At 45.9% G+C, this 26,510-nt stretch overlaps 2 protein-coding genes across 5 annotated transcripts in view; both read left to right on the plus strand.

Annotated features, from left to right (window-relative positions):
* Positions 1–18,755, plus strand: part of cadm3 (cell adhesion molecule 3) — an 84,425-nt gene extending 65,670 nt beyond the window's left edge. Inside the window, exons 6-11 of one of the 2 annotated variants that reach the window (XM_084008065.1) lie at positions 2,079–2,249; positions 2,849–2,939; positions 8,387–8,559; positions 10,027–10,047; positions 12,680–12,805; positions 14,023–18,755. In XM_084008065.1, coding sequence (XP_083864191.1) covers positions 2,079–2,249; positions 2,849–2,939; positions 8,387–8,559; positions 10,027–10,047; positions 12,680–12,805; positions 14,023–14,141 — 701 coding nt within the window. In that variant the 3' untranslated portion in view covers positions 14,142–18,755. The remainder of the gene's footprint in view (positions 1–2,078; positions 2,250–2,848; positions 2,940–8,386; positions 8,560–10,026; positions 10,048–12,679; positions 12,806–14,022) is intronic. The other variant, XM_084008066.1, reaches the window with a different exon arrangement.
* Positions 18,756–22,444: 3,689 nt separating this feature from the next.
* Positions 22,445–26,510, plus strand: part of kirrel1b (kirre like nephrin family adhesion molecule 1b) — a 65,899-nt gene continuing 61,833 nt past the window's right edge. For all 3 annotated transcript variants that reach the window (XR_014597054.1, XM_084008059.1, XM_084008060.1), the window contains exon 1: positions 22,445–22,749. Coding sequence is in view for 2 of the 3 variants with exons in the window: in XM_084008059.1 (XP_083864185.1) it covers positions 22,704–22,749 (46 nt within the window). In the remaining variant the exon portion in view is untranslated. The remainder of the gene's footprint in view (positions 22,750–26,510) is intronic.

Below are 26,510 nucleotides of genomic sequence, written 5' to 3' on the forward strand. Positions count from 1 at the left end.
AGGATTATTGAAATGCACCTGGAAAGTAAACTAATTTTCTCCACGGGTCAGAGGACTGGTTATGGTAATAAAAAGAGAGATGTCATTAGATTCAGCAGTATTAGAAGAGTTCTCTGGAGGGGGAGGAGAGGGGAGGCGGAGGAGGAGGAGGAGGAGGAAGACGGCTCTGTGATATCTGGGCGTATGAAAGAAAGTCGGAGAGGAAAAAAGTCTGTGTTTTCCAATCATCTCCCCCCGCCACTATCTCTGCCACCTCTGTGTATATGTTATTCATAAGCTTGACCTACATGTGACCATGCTTGTGTGTGCATGTCCATGTGTGTGTGTGTGTGTGTGTGTGTGTGTGTGTGTGTGTCTCGCTCCATGCAATAGAAAGTGATAAGGTTCTGGTCCACTATCCAAGATTCACCAACCACTTTCACGGTCCGAACACCCAGTTTTATATATTTGTGCGTTCTCCGGATGACAGTCTCCACTGTGTTTATGTTTTCACACTTGGTCTGACTCTCTGCTGCTGCACACACCCTCTTTGCACCTGCACACTCTCTTTTTTTTTTATCCTGCACAGACCGCTCTGTGCCAGCTGCCAGAAATGTAAAAAGTAGGGAAACGACATCAAATTCAAATCTCTCCGTGTGAGAGAATATGAGCGTATCATTATTTTAAAACCTGCGTCTTAAAAACGGAGCCGTTTAACACCCAAAAATATCAAACAAATATGGCAGCAACAGCTTGCCGTTAAGATGCTGTAGGTGATCTCTATCTGCCTAAAGATAAACTCCTGTGCTGGGTATAGTCGCCTCTCTGTCCTCGTGTGATGGAAATGCAAGCGGTCTCCTAAGCAACAGCGAGCGAGTGAGTCCGGAGAAAGCTGGACTGAGCTGAACATTAGATCTTTTGGCCTCTGCCGTCCCTTTGGTGTCCTTCTGCACGAAACATCACAGCCAGGCCTGGTTAGTAAACATGAGCGTGCAGTGTGCAGTTTACTGATGTTACATTACAGGAGTTTGGGGGTCCTGAAGGGAACGGAGATTGCCATTTGGTTGCTGCCAAACGCGCAACATAGACTTCTGCAGCTTTGAAGGTGCCACTAAAGGAGCTCCGAGACCCAGATGTTCTTTGCACGTTTCCTGGTGAACAGGGATGTTGTGGCAGGATGTAAGACTGGAAGGATTTGATAACCTATGTCACCGTGAAACTGTTCTGACACTGGAGATGTTATTTATACGCTGTGAGAAGTGCGTAGTTTCAAGCCAATTTTGGCCGCAAACGGAGCAAATTTTGGGGCTGCAGCTGTAACGGTTATTTTCATCTTTGATTGATTCATATAGAAATAGCTTAGGCTATAAGATATCAGAAATGGGAGGGACACATCGTGATTTCCCAGAGAATTTAAAAAGAATGTGACATAAAACAGAGAAATACATTGAATGTCCTGTGGATGGCTCGCTGTTTAGCTTGATGAATGACTTAACACCTTCATGAATTATAAATATTCTTCTTGATTCATTTTCTGTTGATCCGCTAATTGACTAATCGCCTCAACACTAAACACATTTTTGTCAAACGGCGATACCCGAGTCTCTGCTGCGAGTCCCGGTTGTCCGGAAGGCAGAGATAGACCTGCTGCTTTTTTTTTTTTATGATGGGACATTTTAGGGTCGTCGTAAAATCCGTGGGGCCGTTTTATTGGATAAAACATTTGTGTACATCATCGGATGAGTCAGCAGTAAGAGAAAAGGTGGGATATTGCTCTGGAAATGAGATTGAATGCATTGTTAGACTTACAGTATCGGTGGCATATTATGATAGATACCGGCGCAAAACACCCAGGGGCTCAGTGCAACCGCACAGAAAAGGCATTTTTCATTTAATTGGAACAAATGGGGGTCATTGCAGTTCGGTACGGTTCTACGACATAACACCATCACATCCTAATCGCAGGGGGAAAAAAGAACCTCGTCCCTCCGTGTGTGTGTTTTTGTATCTGTTATACTACTGATGTTCCAGTCCCTGGTTAAGATGCAGACGCCTTCCTCTTAACTGCCCCCTTCCCCTCTCGTCCCTCTTCCCCTCAGGACGTCCAGACGTGGTGGAGCCCGTCCCAGACGATCCCACGTACAACGTGAGCAGCGAGCTCACCCTGGAGGTGAGCCGCAGTGACGACAAAGCCCTCATCACCTGCGCTGTGGACCATCCCACTCTGACCCCGGGGGACAAGAGGAGCGAGCACGCTCTGCGGGTGTTGTGTGAGTCAACTGGGGAATGGGGGAGGAGAGGAGATGCGGAGGATGCTGAGGGGCGGGAGGGAGAGTAGAGGATGGGCAAAGTAAAACCTCAGAGTCCTTTTTGTGTTATTATTTCTATTCTCTTTTATTTGGCAGAGGAGTCATATTTTCCTCCTTTGCAGTTTGATCTCTGCTCCAATCATTTCCTATTAGCAGCCCGTAATAATGACCACACAGGAATTTAACCTTCCTCTGCTGGTGCACTTGCCCCGAGCTGAGTCGCTGTGGATAAGAAGAGCAGGTTATCCTCTGAAATTAAACTAGAAACGGAGCACCGTCCGACTCTGTGTCGGTGCTGCCACCCTGTGGGCGAGACGCCGGTCCTGCACGGCTGAGGGAAAGCGACGGTGTCGTTGTGTAAGGGGTTATGTCATTGTGGGAGGCAGAGAGACGGGGACGCCTACAGGATGCAGATGGGAGCAGATTTCAGACGGGGATGAATGAGACTGTCTGAGCGCTCATGAGTTTTGTGTTATGTAACTAGAGAGTGTGTGTGTGTGTGTGTGTGTGTGTGTGTGTGTGTGTGTGTGTGCGCGTGTGTGCTTGCCTTCCACTCACAGATTCCCCCGATGTGGACATCCTGCCTGAGAGCAATCTTCCTAGAGAGGGGGAGAAGTTTCATCTTCATTGTTTGGGCAACGGCAACCCTGAGTAAGACACACACACACACACGCACACACACACACACACACACACACACACACACACATGTAATTCTCAGATGAGCTTCAGTAAAGTGTTTACTGTTTGTTTACTGCAGATAGACCGACAAATGGTCTGGTCCGGTTAGGCAACTAATTAAGTAAGTAAGGACGTTCTTGGTTGTGGTTAGGGAAGGATAGAGGTCGTGGTTAGAAGAAACCACCATTGGTTGTTGGTGGGCACCACCACTGTTTGGTATCACGGTCAGGTACACGTTTTAAGGTTGCCAGTTCCTCCGTTGCTTATTTGCAGGACCACACAAGGTCGCCTTCTTTCAGAATTTCAACATATGACTGATGCTGCCGTTTTTTCTGCTGAGGACAGTTTCCGGCGGACGGTTAATTCAGGGTTTATGTGCTATCTTATTTATAGAGCTCGTAGCCTTTTTATTGTCTCCTCTCGGCCACTACTAATTTGCTTTCTCCCCACCGTCTCTTGAATCGTGCGCGAGTTCTTAATATTATTCTTACGTCTAGTAAATGACCCAATATACCGTCACCTACATCGAGCCGGTGCTCCCTCTATCAAAGGAGCTCGCCCTCGCTAATGTAACGACTCGTCGGAACAGAGCAGGCTACTTGCCACAGAGGAGAATATAACAATAAATGGCAGACGCATGTAAAAACACCCACTTTACTGAAAGCCTGAATGTGCCTGAAGGTGTGAAAGTACACACCAAGAAGTCACCTGTTCAAACATGACACACGGGTGCAGTTAGCGTGAACGCTGTGCTTGTATGAGCTCAGGCGTGTTCTCGGATACAGGGTGCACACAATGAGCCTGATGCTCACAGTCGCATACACAGAAACAACCCTCCTCTTAAATCCTGCCTACACGAGTACACTCTTTCCCCTGGCCTTTCTGCATTATAGATGAACCTTCAGCCAACCAGCTCTATCGATCCACGCTCCCCCCCTCCCCCTTGTCCTCTCCTGCCTCCCTCCATCCCTCCATCATCATCAGTTATCTCTCCACCGCCGTGTCACTCACGGCTCATTCGCTCCTCTCTGTCTTGTCGTGATGCCTCCTTGCCCTCCTCCTCCTCCTCCTCCTCTCCCCGTCCTTTCCTATAACTCTCCTCTATCTCTTCTCGCACCTTTTCCCTCGAAACTCCCCATCCCTCCTCCTCCTCCAACTCTGCTCTCCTGTCACCTCCCCTCGCCTCCTCTCTCCCCCCGTCAGCTCATCGCAGGAGCAGGGAGGAATAAGACCAGTCGGCTAGTTTGATTGGCAGGTGAAACAGCTCGGGGGCCGGGCAGGAGGAGGCCACTGTCATCGTATGAACGTGCTATAACGGGCAGCGAGGGGGAGTCGATAATTATCGACTGGAGAAAAAGCAAGATGTGAACGGTGTGCCGCGGGTCGGGAGTTCAATTCCCACGGGGGACCACCTATGCTGGAAACGTACTTATTTGTGGTACAATTATACACTCTGAATGAGCCGCCATTGAATTATATGTTCTAAATGAGACGCAGTCATGTTCTATGGTAATTAATGGGGTCGTGTTGTTCCAAACGACCCCGGCGGTGCACAGGGTTCGACTCCCGCGGGGATCGCCATACACAGAGAGGCCTCAGATAAAAGTGCACACTGAGAGGCAGAAGCTTTATGTAGAGAAACTGTGAGATCGCTGCAAAAAAAAAATGACAAGGGAGAGAAAACAAACCGACGGGAGAGGGAGGCGGAGTAAGGCGTGGGCGGAGAGGAGACAGAAAGATTTGGTGACAAGCAGCGAATGACTAAGACAGAGAGACAAACAAGAGGAAGCCTGTGTGTGTGTGTGTGTGTGTGTGTGTGTGTGTGTGTGTGTGTGTGTGTCTGTGTGTGTGTGTGTGTGTGTGTGTGTGTGTGTGTGTGTGTGTGTGTGTGTGTGTGTGTGTGTGTGTGCGTGATCGAGAGGGTGAGAGAAAGCGGAGCGTGCTCAGCTGTGTGCACCGCCGCTCGTGGATGAGCTAGTGTCCAATCAAATCAGATCCAGGTTGCCCCCGCAGCTGTCAGTCAAAACCCAGTCGCCGTGACGACACCTTTCCTCCGACCCACCCAGCCATCGGATCCATCGCCTCCCCCTCAGGCTGCCCTCCCCAATCAAACCCAATGAACGTCACACTCTGCTCCACGATGCACGCCTTTTCCCTCTCACCGTGGTCACATCCTGTCAGGTTCAAAAGAATAACTTACCGTATCAAATGCTGTGTTTCCCGTGACGCCCGGCAGCGAGAGCTTTCTAATAGAAGAGAAAGGTATTCGTGCTCTACATTTATATACACAGTATATATCCCGTTTATTCAATCGGAAAGAGCTTGCATCACATTTCATAAATTGAGTCATTTAACCGGGACATTCATGTTCCCATTTCCAGTGAAAACGCCTCGCATCACTGTGATCTATGGCGTGTGAGCTTCCTTATGTGTGCAAGGTCATGGCCGTGGCTGGAAGAGAGCAGGTGACGTGTAACAGGATTACAGTCGTGTGTAACCTGGTAAAGGACACGACTATCCCAGACTTCTGTTATTGTCAACAAATGCTATGGAAGAGTTGTTTGCTCACAAGCAGGAATGTCACCATGTCGGATTTTCACTACACGAAAGAATCGACAAAAACGATATTATCATGATATCAATGGAACATTTGTTGTGAGGTTTATCTCTCTTATTGGCAAATAAATAACACTCAAAACACCAGTGAAGAGTATATCTGTGTATGAAATGATGTAAAAGGCACTGAATTATCTACATGATGTTATCACATGTGACTTAAGAGCTGCAACGGTTGATTGATGAGTTGCTGTCCCTCACTCCAGCTTCTTAAATGTGAATATTTTCTTGACAGTAAACTGAATATTTTTGAGCTGTGAACGAAACAAGGGGATGTGATCTTGGGCTTTCCGAAACACATCAGTATTTTCTGCTATTTTACAGAAAAAAACGACTAATCCAATGATCCAGACGCAAATAATCACCCCTGATATCAATATCAATTTAAATATCGTGCTTTATAACAAGTTCCCAAGTCTGATGAATGTGATTCAGTTTATCCCGCTCCAGTGTCCTACATCTGTTCAGAACTCATCAGTTAGCCGCATCATTGCACTCGGCTCCTTCTGATGGTTTGTTCAGAGTCAAATCTACATACGCTGTCACCAGAGCAACTAAATGTGTATTAATCTGCTCAAAATAGTCCCCAGCAAATGCACCATTTACTCCTCAGCTGTTTAAAAAAAAAAAACAATTTAGCCTTTTTTTTGTGAATTCATCTTTATTAACACATGAACACAGTAACGGATGTATTCAGTTACATTCAGGCACCACAATATGTTGCAAATATCACATTTTATCACGTTATAAAGTTTTAATGGCGAGCGAGTTGGCAAACAGGGCTTGTTATTTATTTAGTCATCCAGCAGCCACAGAGCAACATTAGCATTACATTTGGAGTCATAGCTTCCCTTTGGTCTCCGCTAACTCCAGTATGAAATAAAGACGCTTTTAGTGGCTAAATGCTGCTGTTTGTTCACCAGCGAGCAGCAGACTTTTAACCAAAACAGTGAGCCGAGAAAAGATGGAAATCCCAACCGAGGTGAACTTCAGATGATTTAATTAATTGTTGTTATCATAACAATAATAATAAACGGTGATTAGAGCAGCTTAAAATATTCATCTTCTCTAGGTACCAGTGGATTTGAGATTTGAGTGCCACAGACTGGGCAGGAACGGGAGGTGGACTAATAGATTGTTTACTCCTCAGGGATATAAAAACATCATACTTATCCTTTAATGACCCGTAACTATAATAAAACAAATACTGATCAGACAGCGGATACTGTTGGTAGAAATAAGTGTTGGCTTACAAAGAATTTATACAGTAACATAATTTAGGCAGAACACCCAATGGCATATTCTTTACCGTGATAATGAGTACAGCTGGGAGAGGGAGGAATATGCAACACCAAAGTACCCATAATTGCAAATACAGAATGTCTTGGAGCGTATCATGACTTTTGTGCAGTGTTTATTAATGCATGCGTGCTAATTGAGAAGTTTCCACCTAAGCAAAGCTCACGCCCAAAAAATAAAACACCGATTTTAGGCGCGTGCATGAGCGTGGTCCGGCCAATCAGCGCCCTGCACTTAAACGAACCGCTGTGTAACAGCGATTGACTTTTGAGCATTATGTGGAATAACACTACACCAGTTACAGCCTGTAAATGTGAAGTTAATTGTTCAGTTAATTGCATATTATCTAGCATTTGGAGGCGGCGCAATGCAACAGCTGATTCCGCTTTTATTGGAAGTAACCAGACGATGGAGCCACACGGCCGGGACACGCTTGTTTGAAATATTCCACGGTTGAATGTTAATTTGCCTCAGGACGGTTGAATGAAGACGGAGCTCTCTCTTTTTCTTTTTTTTAAAGAATTGTTATTATATTCCTAAAAATGACGCATATTCACATCTTTGAGCTTCTTAGCAAGTCCACAGTGTAGCAAGTGTTTGCTCAGCAGCAGGTGTCAAGGGAGCAGACGCTGTTTCTCATTAGCTTTCAGTCAGAACTTCGCCCGGCAGCAACGACAGAATTATTATAGGTTCAGCCCCTTTTTTTTTAGAAACATCCAATAGAATTCAAGAGTTTGGTCGAAGAGATGTATTGTTCTCGCCTTTTTACGACCACAAACAGCCGCCCGGCCTCCATCCCGAGTGAAGGGATTGCACCTTTAGGTGTCGCTGAGGGTTTGTTCACATTTCCAAGAGCTATTAATCAGTCCAGCCCGTTCAGGTCTGTCCCCGTTTCAGTCTCCCCGTCAATGTAATTACTGTACAGCGCTTAAGGACTCTAACATTTACATAATTGATTCTTTTATCAAGACACATCTCTCTCTCTCTCTCTCTCTCTCTCTCTCTCTCTCTCTCTCTCTCTCTCTCTCTCTCTCTCTCTCTCTCTCTCTCTGTGTGTCTCTCTCTCTCTCTCTCTCTCTCTCTCTCTCTCTCTCATACACAGTCTGTTCTTTTTTAACCCAGGCTGATGTGAAATGCTGATCTTTGTTCTGCCGTCTTCTTCTCCCTCCATCTCTTTTCTCTCTCGTTACTCCTCCCGACTCCGTCCTCCTCTCCATCATTTTCTTTATCATTCCCCTTTTTACACTTTTACCGTCCATGCCTGCTTTTATCTCTTCTTGTTCCCTCTTCGTCCCTCCTAGCTCCCCCTCTCTCCATCCCTACTTCACCCTTGATCATTTCATCTTTTTCTCTCTGTCACACCTCCCTCCCCTCCTCTCATGGCCTGACCCCATCTTTTTGATTTTTTACTTTCAGTGACTCTACCTTTTCTCTAAGCATGCAGAGCATGTACGGTTCAACTCAGGACTCTCATTCTTGGCGTCTCCCCTCTGTCTCCACAGGCCCACCTCCTACATGTGGGAGAAGAAGGATGGAGAGCTCCCCCCGCTGGCCAGAGCCGACGGTGCTTTCTTGCACTTCGAGATGCTCAACAAATCAGATAATGGCGTCTACCTCTGCGATGCTGACAACGGCATAGGAAAAAGCCAGGGGGAGTACACTCTCCTGGTGCAAGGTAAGCGTGAACGAGGGGCAGGAGGGCAATGTGTGGCGGGGATGACGTAAAGAAAGAGTTGGGATGTCGTCTTCTTTTACTTTTTCTGCATCACGTTTCTTTATTTCTGTCATTTCTTGTGGCCTTTGCTTGTACTTCTTCCATCTTTTTTCTCTTTCTGATTTTCTTTCGTTTCTTTCCTCCTGTTTTTGTTTTTGTTTTATTCTCATCCAAACCGCGCCGCCACATACCAACGTCACCGCTTGCCATCCAACCGCTTTTGCTCGTTTCTTGCGCTTCTTTCCCCTGTTCACTTCGCTCGATCCATGGCCATTATTTGCGCTTTGCTTGCTCGTAACTCCTTCACCTCCTGCGCCTCATCTTCCTCATCTTCCTCCTCCTCCTCCTCTTCCTCCTCCACCCAAGATCCCACCGACCCAGACGCCCCAGACGCCCCAGACGCCACCTTGTCCTTCCTTGACTCTTCAACCTCTCCATCTTCCTCCACCTCCTCCCTCCCATCCTCTCCTTCTGACGACTTCTCTAGCACCAGCTCTGATCCCACCTCCTCCTCCTCCCCTCCTGACCTCACCTCCTCCTCCTCCTCTCCTGACCTCGCCTCCTCCTCTCCTGACCTCACCTCCTCCTCCTCCTCTCCTGACCCCGCCTCCTCCTCCTCCCCTCCTGACCTCACCTCCTCCTCCTCTCCTGACCTCGCGTCCTCCTCCTCTCCTGACCTCACCTCCACCTCCTCCTCCCCTCCTGACCTCGCCTCCACCTCCTCCCCAGACCCCTCCCCTTCCCCCTCCCCCGCCACGGCTGACGCGTCGACCGCCATCTCCGAATCCTCCACCACCACCCTCTCCAACGCCCTCTTCCCCGACCTGCCACTCTCTCCCTCCTCCTCCCCTCCTCCCCCCTCGTCCGCAAGCATCGCTCCCTCCACCGCCGACCCTTCCCACTCCTCCCCCACCTCCCTTACTCCCTCAGTTTCCGTCCGGCTGAATGGAGTTTACACTTTCACAGGTAAAACCATCTGAGTTACACACTTTGCACTCACACTTGCAAACAAAGGAGATGCGGGAAGCTTAGTAATGGAGTGGAAAAACAAACACCATTCAAGCTACTACTGCTATTTTCACCCTCTCTCTCTCTCTCTCTCTCAACACACAATCTGTGCTTGAATTGTGGAGTAGTCAAGGATACTGAGAGTTTGTCTTACATTCACAGACATGCAAACACAAACTCACAGCTGACATCAGGAGATGAATTGAGGAAAGACAAATGGCATTCATGTAGCCGTTTCACAGCTGTTTCATGTTTTTTTTTTCTTGTTTTCCTCTTCCCTCCTGTTGATAAACTCAAACCCCACCCCGAACTCCGAACACACACTCCTCCACTCATCTAATCATCCATCCATCCATCCATCCATCCATCCATCTATCCATCTAAACATCCAACAATCCATCTGCTCATCCACTTGAGAAGATGCTGCAGACAACATTGCAGGTATAACTTTTCCACCAGTCATCTGTCGTTCTGACTTTCTGTTCTTCTAACTTTTCGTCCACCTGCCTGTCTGTCAGTCTGTAGGTCTGTAGGTCTGGCTGTCTGAAGCTGTCTGTTTTTGCCTGTCTGTCACTGTGGAGAAAAAAAAATACAAAAAAACGTCTGGGGACATTTTGAACTTCAAAGCGTTGGGATAAATATTTCATCCTCCTACCCACGTCGTGCTGTGTGGTTGGCCATACATGCACACACACACACACACACACACACACACACACACACACACACACACACACACACACACACACACACACACACACACGTGTGAAACAGATGTTCACACCAAGCACTTTATCTATAATGACACACACACATACACACACATACGAGCATGACCTCTTTAAGTGGTACAAGTCATTCACACAATGTTCCACTTCCTCTGTGTGTGTGTGTGTGTGTGTGTGTGTGTGTGTGTGTGTGTGTGTGTGTGTGTGTGTGTGTGTGTGTGTGTGTGTGTGTGTGTGTGTGTGTGTGTGTGTGTGTGTTTCTGTATACGTGTGTGTTGGGGGGGAGGGGGGGGCTCAGGCTTCGAGGTGTTCTTGGGTCTTGTCTGCTTTCCTTTGATGCTGACAGCAGGATTTATGGGCTCATTCTCAGTCTCGCCTCGTCAGCATGCCCCTCTCACCTCCACGCCGGCCAGCCAGAGTGTGTGTGTGTGTGTATGTGTGTGTGTCTTTCTGACTGGTGCTCCCTCAGTCTCCCCCCCACACCCCCCTCTTCTCTCTGTTCTCTGTCTGCCGCTGGTTGTTGTCATGGCCCTTCACTACTGTAACCGGCTGAAATGTTACTTTTTTCCTTACACAATTGGCCACTCACCCCATTATTTAGTGTCCTGGCTGGTTGTTATGTGGTCCTTCCGTCCTCCGTTTTTAAATTTGATCTTCATTTGTGGTCGTCAGTGGCTGTAGCTGTGCCTCTATGTCCCGTTGCTGTTCTCTGATTCGATGTCTCTTCCTCTGATTGGTGCAAGTCAGTCTCTCCCCTTTTCCTTCTTTTTTAAAATAAATATGTTTTTATGCTTTTTGGTATGAGAAGGGCTGCTGTCGAGTCGTGCCTATCTGAGCGACCTTCAAAATGACACCCAGAGTCTGATCCAGTCTGAAAAGTCAGGCGAAATAAATGATCAAATTATTTCTGTGTTGATTGCTTTCTCCTCTGAGGGGCGAGTAGCTGAAGTGGCTGAAAGCGAGGCAAACTGGGGGGCCGGATCAAATCTATGCTGTTGGGTGAAAAACTTGCATCTAAAGAAAAAGCCAACTTTTAAGAGATGAGGAGGTTTTCATCATGACCAACGTCTACTTTTCTACCCGTATAAAAGTATACATGTCTAGTTACTTCTTTAAGTAGATAATTAGTGATAGACTTGCTTATCTAAATATTATATTATATATAACACTAACTAATTATGTTACCTTCAGGACATCAAATTCAACTAAAATTGACCTTTTCCTCATTTTGATCATAATTTACATATATTTAGGTGTTAAATACATAATATAAGTGCATTGTGTCATAAACTCTGACTGTATAAGAACCAAAAACTCCCTCTATGTTGATGATTAGTGAGTTCAAGTGCAGGTCTGTGCTATTCTGGTACCCAAACTATGTAATTAAGTATATTTAAACGCATAATAAGTGCATTCCCCTTCTTTCGTTTTTTAATTAAGTACATCAGAGCTTCCACACTTACTTTAAACACAACGTTAAGCAAACCAATTTGGAAAAAAAAAAAAAAAAAACAAGTAGCCTAAGGTACATTAAATGCACTTTCACAAAACATACAGTGGGATCCACTGTGACTGGATTAAACCAGGAGATAACTTTAAGTTTATATTTAATCATACGATCACAAATGAAACCACACAATCTGGGGGCTCTTGGGGCACTGGAGCAGTTGTCCTGATTCCCCGGTTGGTAATCCAGCTTTGCATTCCTCAAGAGTGAGCGCTCCCAGAGCTTCTTAATCCCTAGGAGAGCATAAAAGAAAGAGGCCGCTAATGCTGAAGGAGCAAAGATTTCACCCGACATCAGCAGCGTGGGCTCCGACAAGGTCCCTCAGTTACAAGTGAATGGGACTCGGTGGCTAAACTGCACAATCCCGTTTGCATGTTAGTCAGGAACGATTAGTAATGGAGGCTGACTCAGTGGCCCCTTTCCTTACGCCTGGCTTTTTCTTTCTCACATCCTTGTCTTTGTCTTCTGAACGTTTGCTGCTGTGCCTGGGTTTCATATATTGACAAGTTTTCTCTGCTCCCCTATTCTTCTCTTTCTGCCTTCTCTATGTCACTGTCCCCATTATTCTCTCTCTCGCGCGCTTTCTCTGCCTTTCATCATCCGTCTCCTGTTCCCACCAATATTAATACTTCACTCCCTCTCCGCTCTCTGTCTCTCCCTTCTTTCTCACCTCATGTTCTATCGCTCTCTGTCTCTTTCTCCCTCATCCGTTCTCTCCTTCTTTCTCTCATTATGCTTCTTGACTCATCTCTACCACATGACCTCCTGCTCCTTTCTCACCTCCTCTCCTCCCCCCCCCCCCCCCCCACGTCGCGCCGCCTCCCCCCCACTCCTTCAGACCCCACAGCCATGCCGACGTCTTCGGGGGTGGACCACGCCGTGATCGGAGGGGTGGTGGCTGTAATCGTCTTCATCCTGCTCTGCCTTCTCATCGTCCTCGGCAGATACCTCATCAGACACAAAGGTCACCTGCTCACACACGCCCACGCGTGCACACACGCTCATGCATGCATGCATGAGCGTACAGCGAGACACACTCGCATAAATATGGATACGCGCGTACCAAGACGGGATCTCACATGTACGCACATGCATATGCATGCAAATGCACAGGAATGCAAAAAGCACTCATATGCATAAGTCTCACTTGTTTTACTCTCAAAGCAGAAAATGAATGAATGACAATAAGTGAATGTTTATTCATGGCCTCTCAATGCAACTGCTTGTGAGATTAGATTCCCTGACGTCAGTGATATTTCAGCAGGATATTCTCTATAGTCGAATATGAGGATTAAAGTGATGCGGTAGAAACATAATTGCTTCCTGGCCGCGGTGTTGGTTCGTTACCCTGTTGCTCTGAGTGGGAGACAACAAAACACTCTTTCTTTTCTCTTCCTTTTTACTCTTATTCAGTGGTGAAAAGCAGATTCATAAACAACCCACAACAAAGCAAATTCAAATGTCTCGGTGCCGGCAGGAGACAGGTGATATTTTAGGCACTAAACACGTTTCAGTACCCAGGTGTCGCAGATGATAAACACTTATCCTCCGCCGCCACCACAGCGCGCCAGATTCTCCAGCTGGTCCAGAAAATGTAACACTTGGTGGCCTGTGTTCACAGATCCCAGGTCTGTGTGTCGAGCTAGTCAGTCATGTGCAGAGAAGGATGGGATGGGGAGGTGGGATAATGTGAAGCCCCTCACTGTCTCGTCAGCAGAGGAGCGAGCAATTACACAGACTGTAGTACATGAAGATGGGTCATTTGTGAAATAAATGCAGATCATTCTCACCAATTAAGCACAAAAACAATTAATACAAGAAACAACTGATAATATGTACTTATAGGATAATGTCCAGAAATCTATCCCTCCTACAGGTATATTAGTCTTACGTCTTATCCATCATGACCAATGAAAACCTCCCCAAAGACAAATAGTGTAATGTACCCACATAAACACCTTTTTAATATCTGTGTCACAACAGAATGAAAACTTCTATCTATTGAAATTTAAATGGTCATTTAAATGTCATATTGGAACATCTTAACTGCCTCTGGCCTTTTGTCTATTTACGTTCTGATGTTTGGCTTTTACTGCCTCCGAGATCTTATTTATCCTCCCCTTGTCTCTCTCTCTCTCTCTCTCTGACCACCCGTGTCTTGTGGACTCTCTCCCTCCACAGGAACGTACCTGACCCACGAGGCCAAGGGCTCGGACGACGCCCCCGACGCAGACACCGCCATCATCAACGCAGAGGGAGGCCACTCCGGAGCAGAGGACAAGAAGGAGTACTTCATCTAGGACGGGAGGACGGGAGTGGCGGAGGGGGGAGGAGGAGAAGCTGGAGGACGTGGATTATGGGAGAGGGGAGGAGCGAAGGGGGGAAAATAACAAACCTCCATTTGTTTTCACAACGCTTCAGTTCTTCACCTGGTTGGAGGGGTGATGGGAGGGGGGTGGGGGGGAGGAACTGTGGGGAGCATATAGCAATGATGAGTTGAGCTTCATCTGGTACCGCCCTCTTCGCACTGATACAGAGAAGTGAGATTTTGCACTGACATACGGACGAACTGAAGTCACACACTCAAACACGAACATACACACACACAGGTCGGTTTTTCTGGGGGCGAAACTCTCCTCACGCCGACTCGATGCTCATAGATGCTCAGATTAACAAGCACGAGCATCCCGCTCTACTAACTCGTCTGAATTCTTTCTCTGAATGACACGTTAACACACGTTTCCACACGCAGCGTATTCCTACTTCTAACTGTCAAACGCCTCGAAAACAAAAAACGCAAAATTGTAACTCACATTCCGGCATCCCCGAGCTGATGCTTCACTCGCCAGTCTCCTCAACATTTAAACCCAAGCGGCTCTGTCTTCTTCTAACATTTTTCTGTGCTCATTCCTTCCATCTAACAAGGCAGTATCCCTCTGTAAACATTTCTAGTCAATCCTCGGCAAATTATTAACTGACAAACGTAATCTCCCTCCCTCACAGTTTAATCTCTCCATGCCATCACACCAGAACAAACTGTCTAATTTCCTGGCTCCGCGCAAAACATGCAGCACTCATGCAAAAAACAGCATTCCCGCCTTGCGTTACCATGCCGAGGGGGCTCCAGTATACATATATAAATATATATATAGAGAGAATTATATAGCATTCTTTTTACTTGACAGAAAAATGTTTGGTGTGCTGTAAATACACTCTTTCTCTCTCTACTCTCCTTCTTCTATCCCTCTTTCTCTCTCTCTTTCTCTCTCTCTACATCTCTCTGTATCACATACGGTCGGTTACTGCATTACAGTAACGTATATAATCTGAAAAAAAAAAGCCTGCCTGTTTTTATTAAATCCGTGGAAATGCAGAGTCAAAACTATCAATATCTGGGGTAAAAATAATATAAAAATAACACTGTATGATGTTGCGATGAAAACTAACCTTAACTGCAAATATTTGTATGAGGAATGTTTTCCTTCAGTTTATTTCTTTTTTTCCTTTATTGTTTTTTTGGGGAACTTATGAGAGGTTTGCTCTCGGTGTCTCGGTGTGTTACTGTCAGTGTTAACGGTTTACAGTGTGCGTTAGTTTTTTTGTCAGTCCAGGAGTCCATACATCCAATTTTTACTTGTTTTTTTTCACATTCTGAGGATTTGATGCTATTTCTTTACGTTATTTTTCTGTGCGCCACAGTCAGTGTCGCCTTTTTCTCCCCGCTCTGTCGTCCCTCTGCTCCCAAACACTAAACTGTAGCAAAACCTCGGTCGAACGCGGCTTCGAAAAAAAGGTGTCAAAGTGTTTGGTGGAGGTTTTTTTCCCGGAGTATCATTGCCTCGCCTCGCGTGGTCCTCCCTCCGTTTGGCCCCCTGCTGAACCTGCAGCCCGACTCCGCCATCTTTCTCCCTGCGGCAGGCTGCTTGTCTTGGCGAGACCACCTTGCGCTAAAACCACTGAGTAGTGACATCATGACTTCCTCAGAAGGAGCTGACACGGCCGCCGCTTCTGGGAGGTGAAAAATAATGGCTTGCTTTCAACGATGGGGCCAAACAAAAACTGTCTACATGCATTATGAGAAACTTCCTGGCAAAAAAAACCTTCTTCTGTTATTGTTTCTTTCTTTGTGTGTGTGTTGCAATCAGGAATCATTCCCCAGCTTAGCAAAAGGTTTCCCATAAATGAACGGTGTTTTATTAAGGTTGGGAGTCGGCCTTGACGCTGGCAAGCTCCACTTGGCCGGGTCGTGGAAATTGATTGCAATCTAACTAAGAGGCTCTGGGCTCCAGACTGTTCCCATGCCAAGGTTTGGCTTGGTGGGCAGGCTGCCTGAGCTGGACCGGCCCTGCACTAACGCTGAAGAAAGTCATTCAGGAACGTCCTCTTATTTTTCTCCCGACGCTCCGCTCGTCCATTTCTTTTCATTCTTTAATCAATCATCTCGTCTGCGTCCTAATCCACCTTCACCCGGTCTCTCCTCCTCTCATCGCCCCCCTCCATCTCCGATCGATGTCCGATTCTCCTTGCTGGTCTCCCTCTCATTCGGGAGTCCTTACACATACGGTAGATGTAGCGTCTCTCGGTTTAGCTGGCGTGCGCCGATGGTCCTCTGCGGCACGTTTCTTTGGGCAGTGTTACGGAGAGGAATCCATTTGCTGTTGTCGGGCTACCTGTAGACGCTCATGTCTGTGATAGTTTTTTGTACACCCTTCTTGGGAACATTCAGGGATTGTGCTTTTCGTACTTTTCCCCCCGCGCATTGTCGCTAACCGCGACCTAGCTAGCTGCTTTGAAAGCAAGTGGCCTAGCTAGAGTGTCTATAAGCTAGCTAAACTACAAAGGGTAACGCGACCCGAAGCCGGGTCAGCTGCTGTGTTTTATTTTCTCCCTAGAGCTCTCGGTCGTGATTTGGGGTAACGCTGTCCTAAACCTGGATTTAAACCGTGTTCTATTCTCATCGGACCACTTTGACCAACAAACCGAAGAGAATTATTTCGATCCAGAACACCGTCTACGCCCAGGTTTCGGCTCTGCAGCACCCTTCGGCTCTTCACAGTATTCGTGTCTGCAGACCAGAGGATAGGGGCTTCGTCTCTCAGAGCTCTTTGTCCACTTTGAAGAGTATCTAAACCCGGTTCGAATCCCGCTCTGTAAATGGAGAAAAAGAGTACCTGCCTCATACTCAACAAAGTGTAGTGTCTTCTAAAAACTAATGGACCTGTATTTGCCTGTAACTTATCGTCCTGTCCGTCGTCTTAGTTAATGTGCTAGCATGTAGCTTGCATGAGAAAAGGTTTGGAAATGTAGATAGTGTCGGAGACGAGAAGTGCCGACAAGTGTCTCTCCTGGGACAAGAGCGACAGTCGGCCAAGACTGACCTTCCCTGCTGTTCTCTGATCTGCAAACATAAACCGTGTCCCAGATAGAAACCCGTCTGTACTTCTCAACACAGCAGGCGTCTGGCCGATACTGGGAACGCCGGGGAAGTAGGCCTCGTTCTGCTGCTGCGTTAAACAGATGTGAGGGCATTTCAATCGGGACGTCTGCTTCATATTTCATGGCATCGGTGCAGTAATGAGTCGCTGTCACCAGATGCCAGCAAACAGCAGCTTTACTTTACCTTCCTCGGTCAGACGGAGCTGTCCCGCCCCCACCTCTCGATTCTCCTCACCGACTCCCCTTCAGGCAGCCGCACACTAGCTGCCCGTCATCTCTTTGTTTTTGTAGTGTAAGCAAATAGATTTTTTAAATTATGTTTCTGTAAAAGGTGTGCATACTCTTAAGTTGATAATCATTTTCTTTTTTTTAAATTAGATTTTCTAAATCTTGGAGGTTAGAAATTGAATAGAATTTTTTTTTTTCGCATTTTATTGTTTCAACAACCATTTTTTCCCTTAGAATTTCATGTAGTTTTGCCTTTTCTGGATACAATTACCATACCCACTCAGTCACACTGGGTACATACGCATTCACACACACATGAGGTGTGTATTTTGACCCAAACAGACTCCGGAGACACTCTTACATGTGTTGCATTCAAGAGAAATGTTTTTATTTCGATGACTAAAAGAGCTTCTTTGTTTTCAAACGTATTATTTCGGATGACAAGTCTTCCTTTTGAATAAATATCCATATCACAGGAGATTAGTGCTGTCATGTATGTTAATTTGTACTATGGCTGATGATGTCATCAAGATGAGACCCAACCGCATGCTGTGGTGGGTTTGTGTCTGTTGGATGTTCATACAGTATTTGTTTTATTCGTTTGTTTGTTTGTTTTTTTTGTTAAAAATACCGGTTCAGTTGTTGAGTTCAATAAACATGCATTTGGGTTAATTTTACCCGTCTTGTTCTTCCTGTTCAGAAACTTTGAAAATACTAAACAGATCATCCAGAAGACGACTGGTTCTCTGCCAGGATTGGTCCTTGTCTTTTTGCCCTTTAGGAAAATGTCCAACAACCTCTGAATTTCTTCAAACAACCAGAAAAGGTCACTTTAAATATGTACATCAATATCTCCCATATTTGTACACATTAAAAATCTAGTAGGCCTACTGCTTTTTTAGTATTGTAGAAACATGGTGATTTTAAATTGATTGTGGAGTTATTTTCAAAGGGTAAGTACCTTTCTTTTCATTCAGTGTGTACAAAAGACACTATCTTTTCAATAAATAAGGGATTAAAATAGCTCACAAATCACGGAGTTCCTCTAAACTCCACTTACTTCCTAACAGCTTATAAAAATCCTTACACAGTTAAAGAAAATGGCCAACAGAGGGCAGTACAGTGTAATAATTTAAAGTCCCTTGTTCGAAACAAAAAGGTTGGTTGGTTATAAAATAAGGCAAATCACTGACTAAGAGTCTCTCTTTATTAAATTGAGTTATGTTTCCTATAGTCATCTTTATCTCATTATTTCTGAAATAGATGATTTATTAATGTTTTATTTCTCTCAGATAAAAATTAATGTATATACATCTGCTTCAGAGTCTCTCTGTCTTTATTCTTTCTCTCTTTTTTATCCTCTTATCTTTGCTCTTCCTCCATCCCTTCAGGATTTACTGTGCTTTGGGGAATATTGTTACACTATGTTGAAACTCTGGAGGTTAATAATCAGACCAACGTTGTACGCATGCTACGTGCACAGCCATAACCATAACTCTGGCCAGCTGTTTGAGGATAAAGGACTCGGTTTAACTTGCCTTATAATCGTGACTTATTCCACATAAAATACTTCAGTTTTCACCAAACTAATATGATTTAATAAGCTGAACAAAATGTAGCTGCAAACAGAGTGCTCATGTATGTCCTGCAACATATACTTGCAGGCTAGCTGTAAGAGTCTAACCGCTTGTACAGCTGCTGATCTTGATGATGATGAACATTTATAGAAAATTATTGATCTGACCTCCAGCTTCCCGAAAAAGAAGTCACTTTAACCACCATTGGATGCTGGAGTGTGAGTTCCTATGAAATAATGGTGGAATTAACAGTATTATAGTAATATTTAACTAAAGATCACACAATATGATGAGGTCACTACGGTTATTAATTAGATCATACAGCATGACACATCTTCTATGTTACAGGACCGACTGCAATGGAAATGTTAGACAAGGTCAATGTGACTGCAGATATTCTGGTCGTCCCGACAGTAATACGCTGAACTGAATATCAATTTAACCACATAGAGCAGATCAAGCACCATGTTTCACTGTGGTCAATCACAGGCAACGATTCTCTTTAAACTGAGGTAAGATTTTTAATAATGAGAATAAAGGTACACTTATCCAAAAGGGTCCAAAACACTAAACCTTCTAAATGTTGTATTAGTATGATTAAAAACCAAATGATTTAGGCCCGATGTCACCTCATACTGGCTGACAGGTTTTGTCATAGAGGGAGTTTGAGGAGGCAAACAAAAGTGATGTCATGGTTTCTGACACTTGGTTTGAAAAGTATTTTTCTGTTTACCCTATTTGTTGAAATTGTAATGACATCAGCAATATAAGTGTTATTTGGCCTGGATGAAACAATCGCTACCTACCTGTCTGTCTGTCTGTCTGTCTGTCTACTTGCATGTCTACCTGCCTGTCTGTCTACCTACCTGTCTATGTACCTGCATGTCTACCTAACTTAATGTCTGCCTGTCTACCTGCCTGCCTGTCTACCTACCTGTCTATGTACCTGCATGTCTACTTAACTTAATGTCTACCTGCCTGTCTACCTTCCTGCCTAGTTACCTACCTGCCTGTCTACCTTCCTGCCTAGTTACCTACCTACCTGTCTACCTTCCTGCCTAGTTACCTACCTACCTGTATACCTTCCTGCCTAGTTACCTACCTACCTGTATACCTTCCGGCCTAGTTACCTACCTGCCTGTCTACCTTTCTGCCTAGTTACCTACCTGCCTGTCTACCTTCCTGCCTAGTTACCTACCTACCTGTCTACCTTCCTGCCTAGTTACCTACCTGCCTGTCTACCTTCCTGCCTGGTTACCTACCTACCTGTCTACCTTCCTGCCTAGTTACCTACCTGCCTGTCTACCTTCCTGCCTGGTTACCTACCTGCCTGTCTACTTACCTGCCTGTTTACCTACCTGCCTGTCTACCTTCCTGCCTGGTTACCTACCTACCTGTCTACCTTCCTGCCTAGTTACCTACCTGCCTGTCTACCTTCCTGCCTGGTTACCTACCTACCTGTCTACCTTCCTGCCTAGTTACCTACCTACCTGTCTACCTTCCCGCCTAGTTACCTACCTACCTGTCTACCTTCCTGCCTAGTTACCTACCTGCCTGTCTACCTTCCTGCCTGTCTACTTACCTGCCTGTTTACCTACCTGCCTGTCTACCTTCCTACCTACCTTCCTGCCTGGTTACCTTCCTGTCTGTGCACACTCACGCCCACTCATCATGCTGCTGTTTGACAGCTGTGACGACTGTGATGTTGTTGTTTATGTTTATATCGATCATTTTGGGGGCGTGGCTTTGGAAGGTGACCTTGTGCTAATTGAGCATTAGCGCTAGCTACTTTCATTGGCAAACAGCTGACAACACTGGGCTAGGTTTTTGGGGTTTTCCAGATTTTTCAAATCTAGCGTAGGCTTCCTTTGCTACTTTCTTCAATGTTAATGATCAAATCTTAAGTCCACTCAAGACAAAGCTGCTTTATCAGGACCGTGTGGTTTACAGCCTATTCTTAACTGCTGACCAGGGCCATCTAGTGGGCTGCAGAGGTATGGTCCATTAAATAAATAACAAATATTTTGTCATTTATAATTTTAATTATTTGTAAATTTTCTCAAGAATTATCTTGAATAAAAAACGTCAAATTAAAATACATAATTGTGAGTATCACCACAGTACTCAACATCTAGTGAGACAAGGGTGTTCACCACTGTTAGCTAGCTAACGTTTCCTCAGACGCGGTGACTCAAACTGAGTGATGTGCAGACAATCCTGCTCCAGGAAAAGTTCTCAGAATGTGGTGAGGAAATATGAATACATTGCATTTAGATTCATAATGGCAGGCAGTGATGGGTGAGGATAAGCAGAACAGTTATTTTAGTCATTTCAGCTGACAGTGTCATAACACATATTTAAAGCTGAGGTTGTTTTTTTCCCCATTTGTCAAGTTTTTTCGTATTTATTTGTAAAGGTTCCTTTTATAAACAATGAGAAATGTCCCATCATAAAATGCTGAGAATCCCTGGAGTTGAGAAAGATTGACTGAGAATGTCAAGCATTTTGATTCAATTTGTGAAATACATGACATCATCGTTCTCCTTCACCCTGCCCACTTAAAACCAGTAAGAAAAGCAAGGACAAACACAGAAATGCATAAATCTGTCCTGTAAATTAATTAATAAAAAGGCCTCTGACAAGGTTGCAGACATGCTCATAGCAACACATAATAAATACATTAGCTTTCCATGGCCTTTAACATGTGCTTCAAGTGAGTGAATCAGGAAGCACAAAAACTGTTGAAACAGCCAGATCACGTTTATGGTAGAATATACCGGCATTTTCAATCTCATTGGCCCTTTAATTTTTTTTTCTCCAAACAGCTACACAAACATTTTGTAGGACTTTTATTTAAAAATATTATTAAATTATTACAATAATTGACAAGAAGTATTCTGTCTTAAAGGTGTGTTCAAATCATTTGACGATGTACGTTTTTTGTTTTGTTTTAATTATTAAGATGATAATTTATAGGTATAGGTGTCTTCATGACTTGTGTTAACTTCCACCTACTTATTTTCGATCATTTAGTATTTATTTAGCTTATTTAGAATTTGTGTTCGCTTGAATGGCTTATTGTTGTTTTGTTTTCTCTTTATTCGAAATGAATCGATCTAATCGAATGGAATAATCGAGTTATTTAAGTTTGCATGTTAAAAGTGCAGTTCTCGCTGCGCCCGCTGGAGCGCCATCCTCCTTCTTTCTGTGGAGTACAAAACGGAGATTTGGAGCGTGGAGGCGTGGAGGAGGTGGAGGAGGAGGGAGGGGGTGTGTGCTACTGATTGTATGAGAGGAGGGGGGAATTCAGTCCTGTTTAAATGGGAATCTAAAGCACAGAGAGGAAAAGGGACGCAGACAGAAACGGAGAGAGAGAACAGACCATAAAAAGTGGAGACAGATTTATTTTACGCACGGGAAACACAGGGAAACGAGGAGGGGAAGGAAAGGAGGAGAGAGGAAGAGAGGCATCTGATTTTTTTCCCCCCTCTAAATTTGTCTTTTTTCACTCTCATGACTCAAAGAGGATTCCAGTTAGACTCACCGGCTCGGGAGGAATTGATGGTGTCTTTTCGGGGAAGCAGAGCCGTGGGGAGGAATCTGAATGCGCGCGGCTGAACCATGCCAGCTCTGTGGATTCTAACTTTGGCGATCACTTTGAACCAAGGTAGGAGATGTTTCAACACTGACAAAGTTTCTGTTGAACGCCCCGAGGTGTCTCCCTCTGTACCCTTCCCCTCGCCCTGTGCTGTGCGGGCGTCTGTGCGCTTTGCGGGTGTCTTTCTGTCTGCGCTGGCAGCGCGTGTGTTTGTGCGTCTCTATGTCTGGCAACGTGCGTGAACGCGCGCCGGTGTGTGTAAATGTGTTATATTGCTATAGATTTGTGCCGCCGTGGACATCATGATTACAAACCAACAGGCACTGAAGGGGGGGGGGGGGGGGGGGGGGGGTTGTTCAGGGTCTTTTGCTCTTCTGGGGGAAAGACCCGACATTTAGAGTTCAGACACAAACAAGACGCCTCGCGCTCATTTTTTCTTCAATTACACGAGATGTGGAGCATCTGCGCGCGGCGTTGCTTTGACGTGACCTTTGAAACGCATGAATAGATAGATTTGGATGACACAAATAAACGCAGTGTGGGTCAAAGGAGGATGTGTTTCACGCACGCGCTTACAAACACACACACACACACACACACACACACACTGCGCATAGCCTGCCAGCCGGGGGGTGATTGATGAGGCGAGGATCCAATGCACAGTCTGGCCACCGGGCTTTAACATGAGTCACACTGGATCAATTTCCAACACACACACACACACACACGCACGCGCGCGCAAACACGCTGCTCGCACGCGCCAGGCACGTGCATTCCTTCAATATCACAGACAGAAAGAGTGGAGAGTGACGACCAAGTGTCCCTCGAGAGAGAGAGTCTGTCTGTCTGTGTGTGTGTGTGTGTGTGTGTGTGTGTGTGTGAGAGAGAGAGATAATAGAGACCATCGCGTCCTCCTCTTAGCATGCAGGTAGAGTCTGGCGTGCTCGCGCCTTTGCGCGCGGCCCCGCTGCAAACGTGCAGGTGCCAAGAAAAATTCATATTTTACCATAACGACAGAGACATAGTCACTGGACTGGAGGAGAGCCCCACTACTAATATTAATGTGCCTATTTATCGATCACCTTGATAGATTGCCCTCTCTCTCTCTCTACACACACAAATACACTCACACTCATGCACACACACACACACACACACACACACACAGAGAGAGGATGAGTGTGCGTTTGTTCGAGGGCAGTCAGGGCTCCGAAGACAGAGGTGATTAATTGAAGAGGCCTGATGTGAACAGTTCAAGTGTGTGTGTGTGTGTGTGTGTGTGTGTGTGTGTGTGTGTGTGTGTGTGTGTGTGTGTGTGTGTGTGTGTGTGTTTTGTGTGTATGGACCTGCTTTAGCACCTGGGTCCCCCGGTGCCGCAGGCCGCTGGTGTGATAAACCACAGACGGTGATCTGCCCAGACAGACAGCCAGAGGAGCTGCCAGGCTGGAGCAGAGCTGACCACCTGAGTACAATATAATGGAATGGAATAGAATAGAATACTATTATTGCTAATAAGGTCGAGTAGAGCGGTATGGTGAAAAATATCCGCACAGTCAGAGGATCTTGAATTGGTGGAATGGCTGCTTTTGTCTTTCGATGGGAATAGTATATAATGTATCAAATCAGATCGTCTGCGATAATCAATCAATGTTCGGACGGTTGGTTGCCAGATGAATGAGCAGAGTAGAGTGAAGTAGATCAGGGAAAGTTTGATGATTCCAGCTGTAGAGAATGAAACTGAGCAAAACAAAGCGGAGCAGAAAACCAGAAACCAACACGACTGAAGAAACGCAGGAGGGAACAGAACAAGGGAGAACAAAGCAGAGCAGAAGAAACGCAGATCAGAACCGAGCAAAAAGGGGGAGAGAACGGAACAGAAGCCGGGAAAAAGGGCAGTAAAGGAACAGAAGAACAAAGCCGAAACAGATCAGAACGGGGCAGAAACAGAACAGAGGCAGGGGAAGGCGACAGAAAAGAAAACAGGAGAAAAGGCAAACGCAACAGAACCAGCAGAGAAGATCAGAAAGAGAAGCAGCAGAGAACGGAGCGGAGCAGCAGAGCAGCGTCTCCAGCTGAGCCGGTGTAAGCCTGTAAATGTGATCAGAGTGAATCCGTCCCCTACATGCAGCAGCTGCAGCCTAATGTGTGTTTAGCCTGTTTGGAGACTTCCAGGTGTCTCCTGCCTGCTCTCCTCTGACTGGCTCTCTCTGAGCGGCCTGATTTACTGCTCGCCGCCTGCCTTCGTCCTCACACAGGCCCGGCTACATGGCTGCGTGGTTGACCGCGCGTCCGCGGGCCTCTGTAATCACCCTTTATGTGTATGTGAGTGCGTGGGTCGGGGCCCCCTGTGATACGCCGCTGCGCTGCCAGCGCCGCTCTGGCCACGGGCGAGGAAGTCGGCTTTCTCGGAGTCGATTCTTGAACAGCACTTTTGCTTGAGCTGAACATTTTTGCAGCCTGATCATGCAAGCGAAGCAAGCGAAGCAATTCGTGCACTGCAAGCACCTGTCCCATCTCTTTCCTCTCTCTCTCACACACACACACACACACACACAGACATAGACTTTCTCCCTTTTCTACACCCCCCTCTCCCTCCTCTCTCCCGTCACAAGGCTGGAGCCGAGGCGCAGATGTAAAGAGACAGGCCAAAAGACAGAGAGATGGAGGCAGCGAGAGACGAAGAAAGGAAGAGACAGCGGGGTTCAGTCCTAATCTGTTGACAAGAGGGGATGTTTGAGGATAAACAGAGGCAGAGCAGGAGCGCTCAGGAAGCAGAGAGAGAGAGAGAAAGAAAGGGGAGTCTCTTCTCCAACAGCAACCCAGCTGGACCATCAATGTTTGATGGTTTACATCAGCACAGGTTTACACCAAACCGGGCTCCGGTGGCACTGAGGGATCCCCACAAAGGCCTCTGAAGATGGATCTAGAAACACTGAATCAAAAACTGAGCTGGACTTGCTTTTGAAATTCTGGAACATGTTCCACCTCACATCCAAAATTCATCTTCGACCTTACACTTTTAGGTCCAGGCAGACCACAACCTGGATGAGCGAGAGACTTCACAGACCACAGAATGCTTTATTCCACAGCCATAGATTGTCTTTGATCATTACTCTCAAGCTCTCCATCGTTACGCCCTCAAACAGTTGTGTAATTCCTTTCTGAATCATCCAGCAACGAAAATACTCTCAGATGGAGTTTGTGGTGTTGAGTCAGAACTTATTTGGCATTTACAGCTTATAGATTTGGAAACATGGACTACAGCTCACTAGCATGTTTTTATTCCTGTGTCATGGATACTTTATCAAACATACTGTATGTTATTGGTCATGTGATATTAGTGGCTGCTATATTGGAAGATAAGAAGGATTATATAATCTACAGCAATGATTTTACAGGGGGTTCCCACTGCATGCATGAACCTGCTTTCTGCCCCGGAGGGGTAAAATCCGGCCCCTTGTTGGCCCCCGTTGACACCTCTTCCCACCACCTTTCTCTACATTATGTATGCACCCTGCGGCTTTTAAATTAAAACTGATATGAGCCATTGGAGCGTAATGTACCTTTTGTACGCGAGAGTTTTAAATAGAGACCTTTATAAGGGTCACGTTCAGTCTCGCAGCAGCCCGGCATGGCCCTTCATTTATGTGAGGCCACGCGGCGACGCAGCAGGGGCGCCAACGCAGACGAGAACAGAAGAGTACTACCTTTGCAAATGTGCACCTGTCTCACAAGCCAATCAGGGCAGGCTGGGCTTAAAGCGACAGGCGTTTAAATTGGATTGTTTCAGACAGAGGTTGAATACACGTGTGCTCAGACAGACAGTATGA

The sequence above is a fragment of the Eutrigla gurnardus genome (assembly GCF_963514095.1).
Source record: "Eutrigla gurnardus genome assembly, chromosome: 4".
Lineage (NCBI taxonomy): Eukaryota > Metazoa > Chordata > Actinopteri > Perciformes > Triglidae > Eutrigla > Eutrigla gurnardus.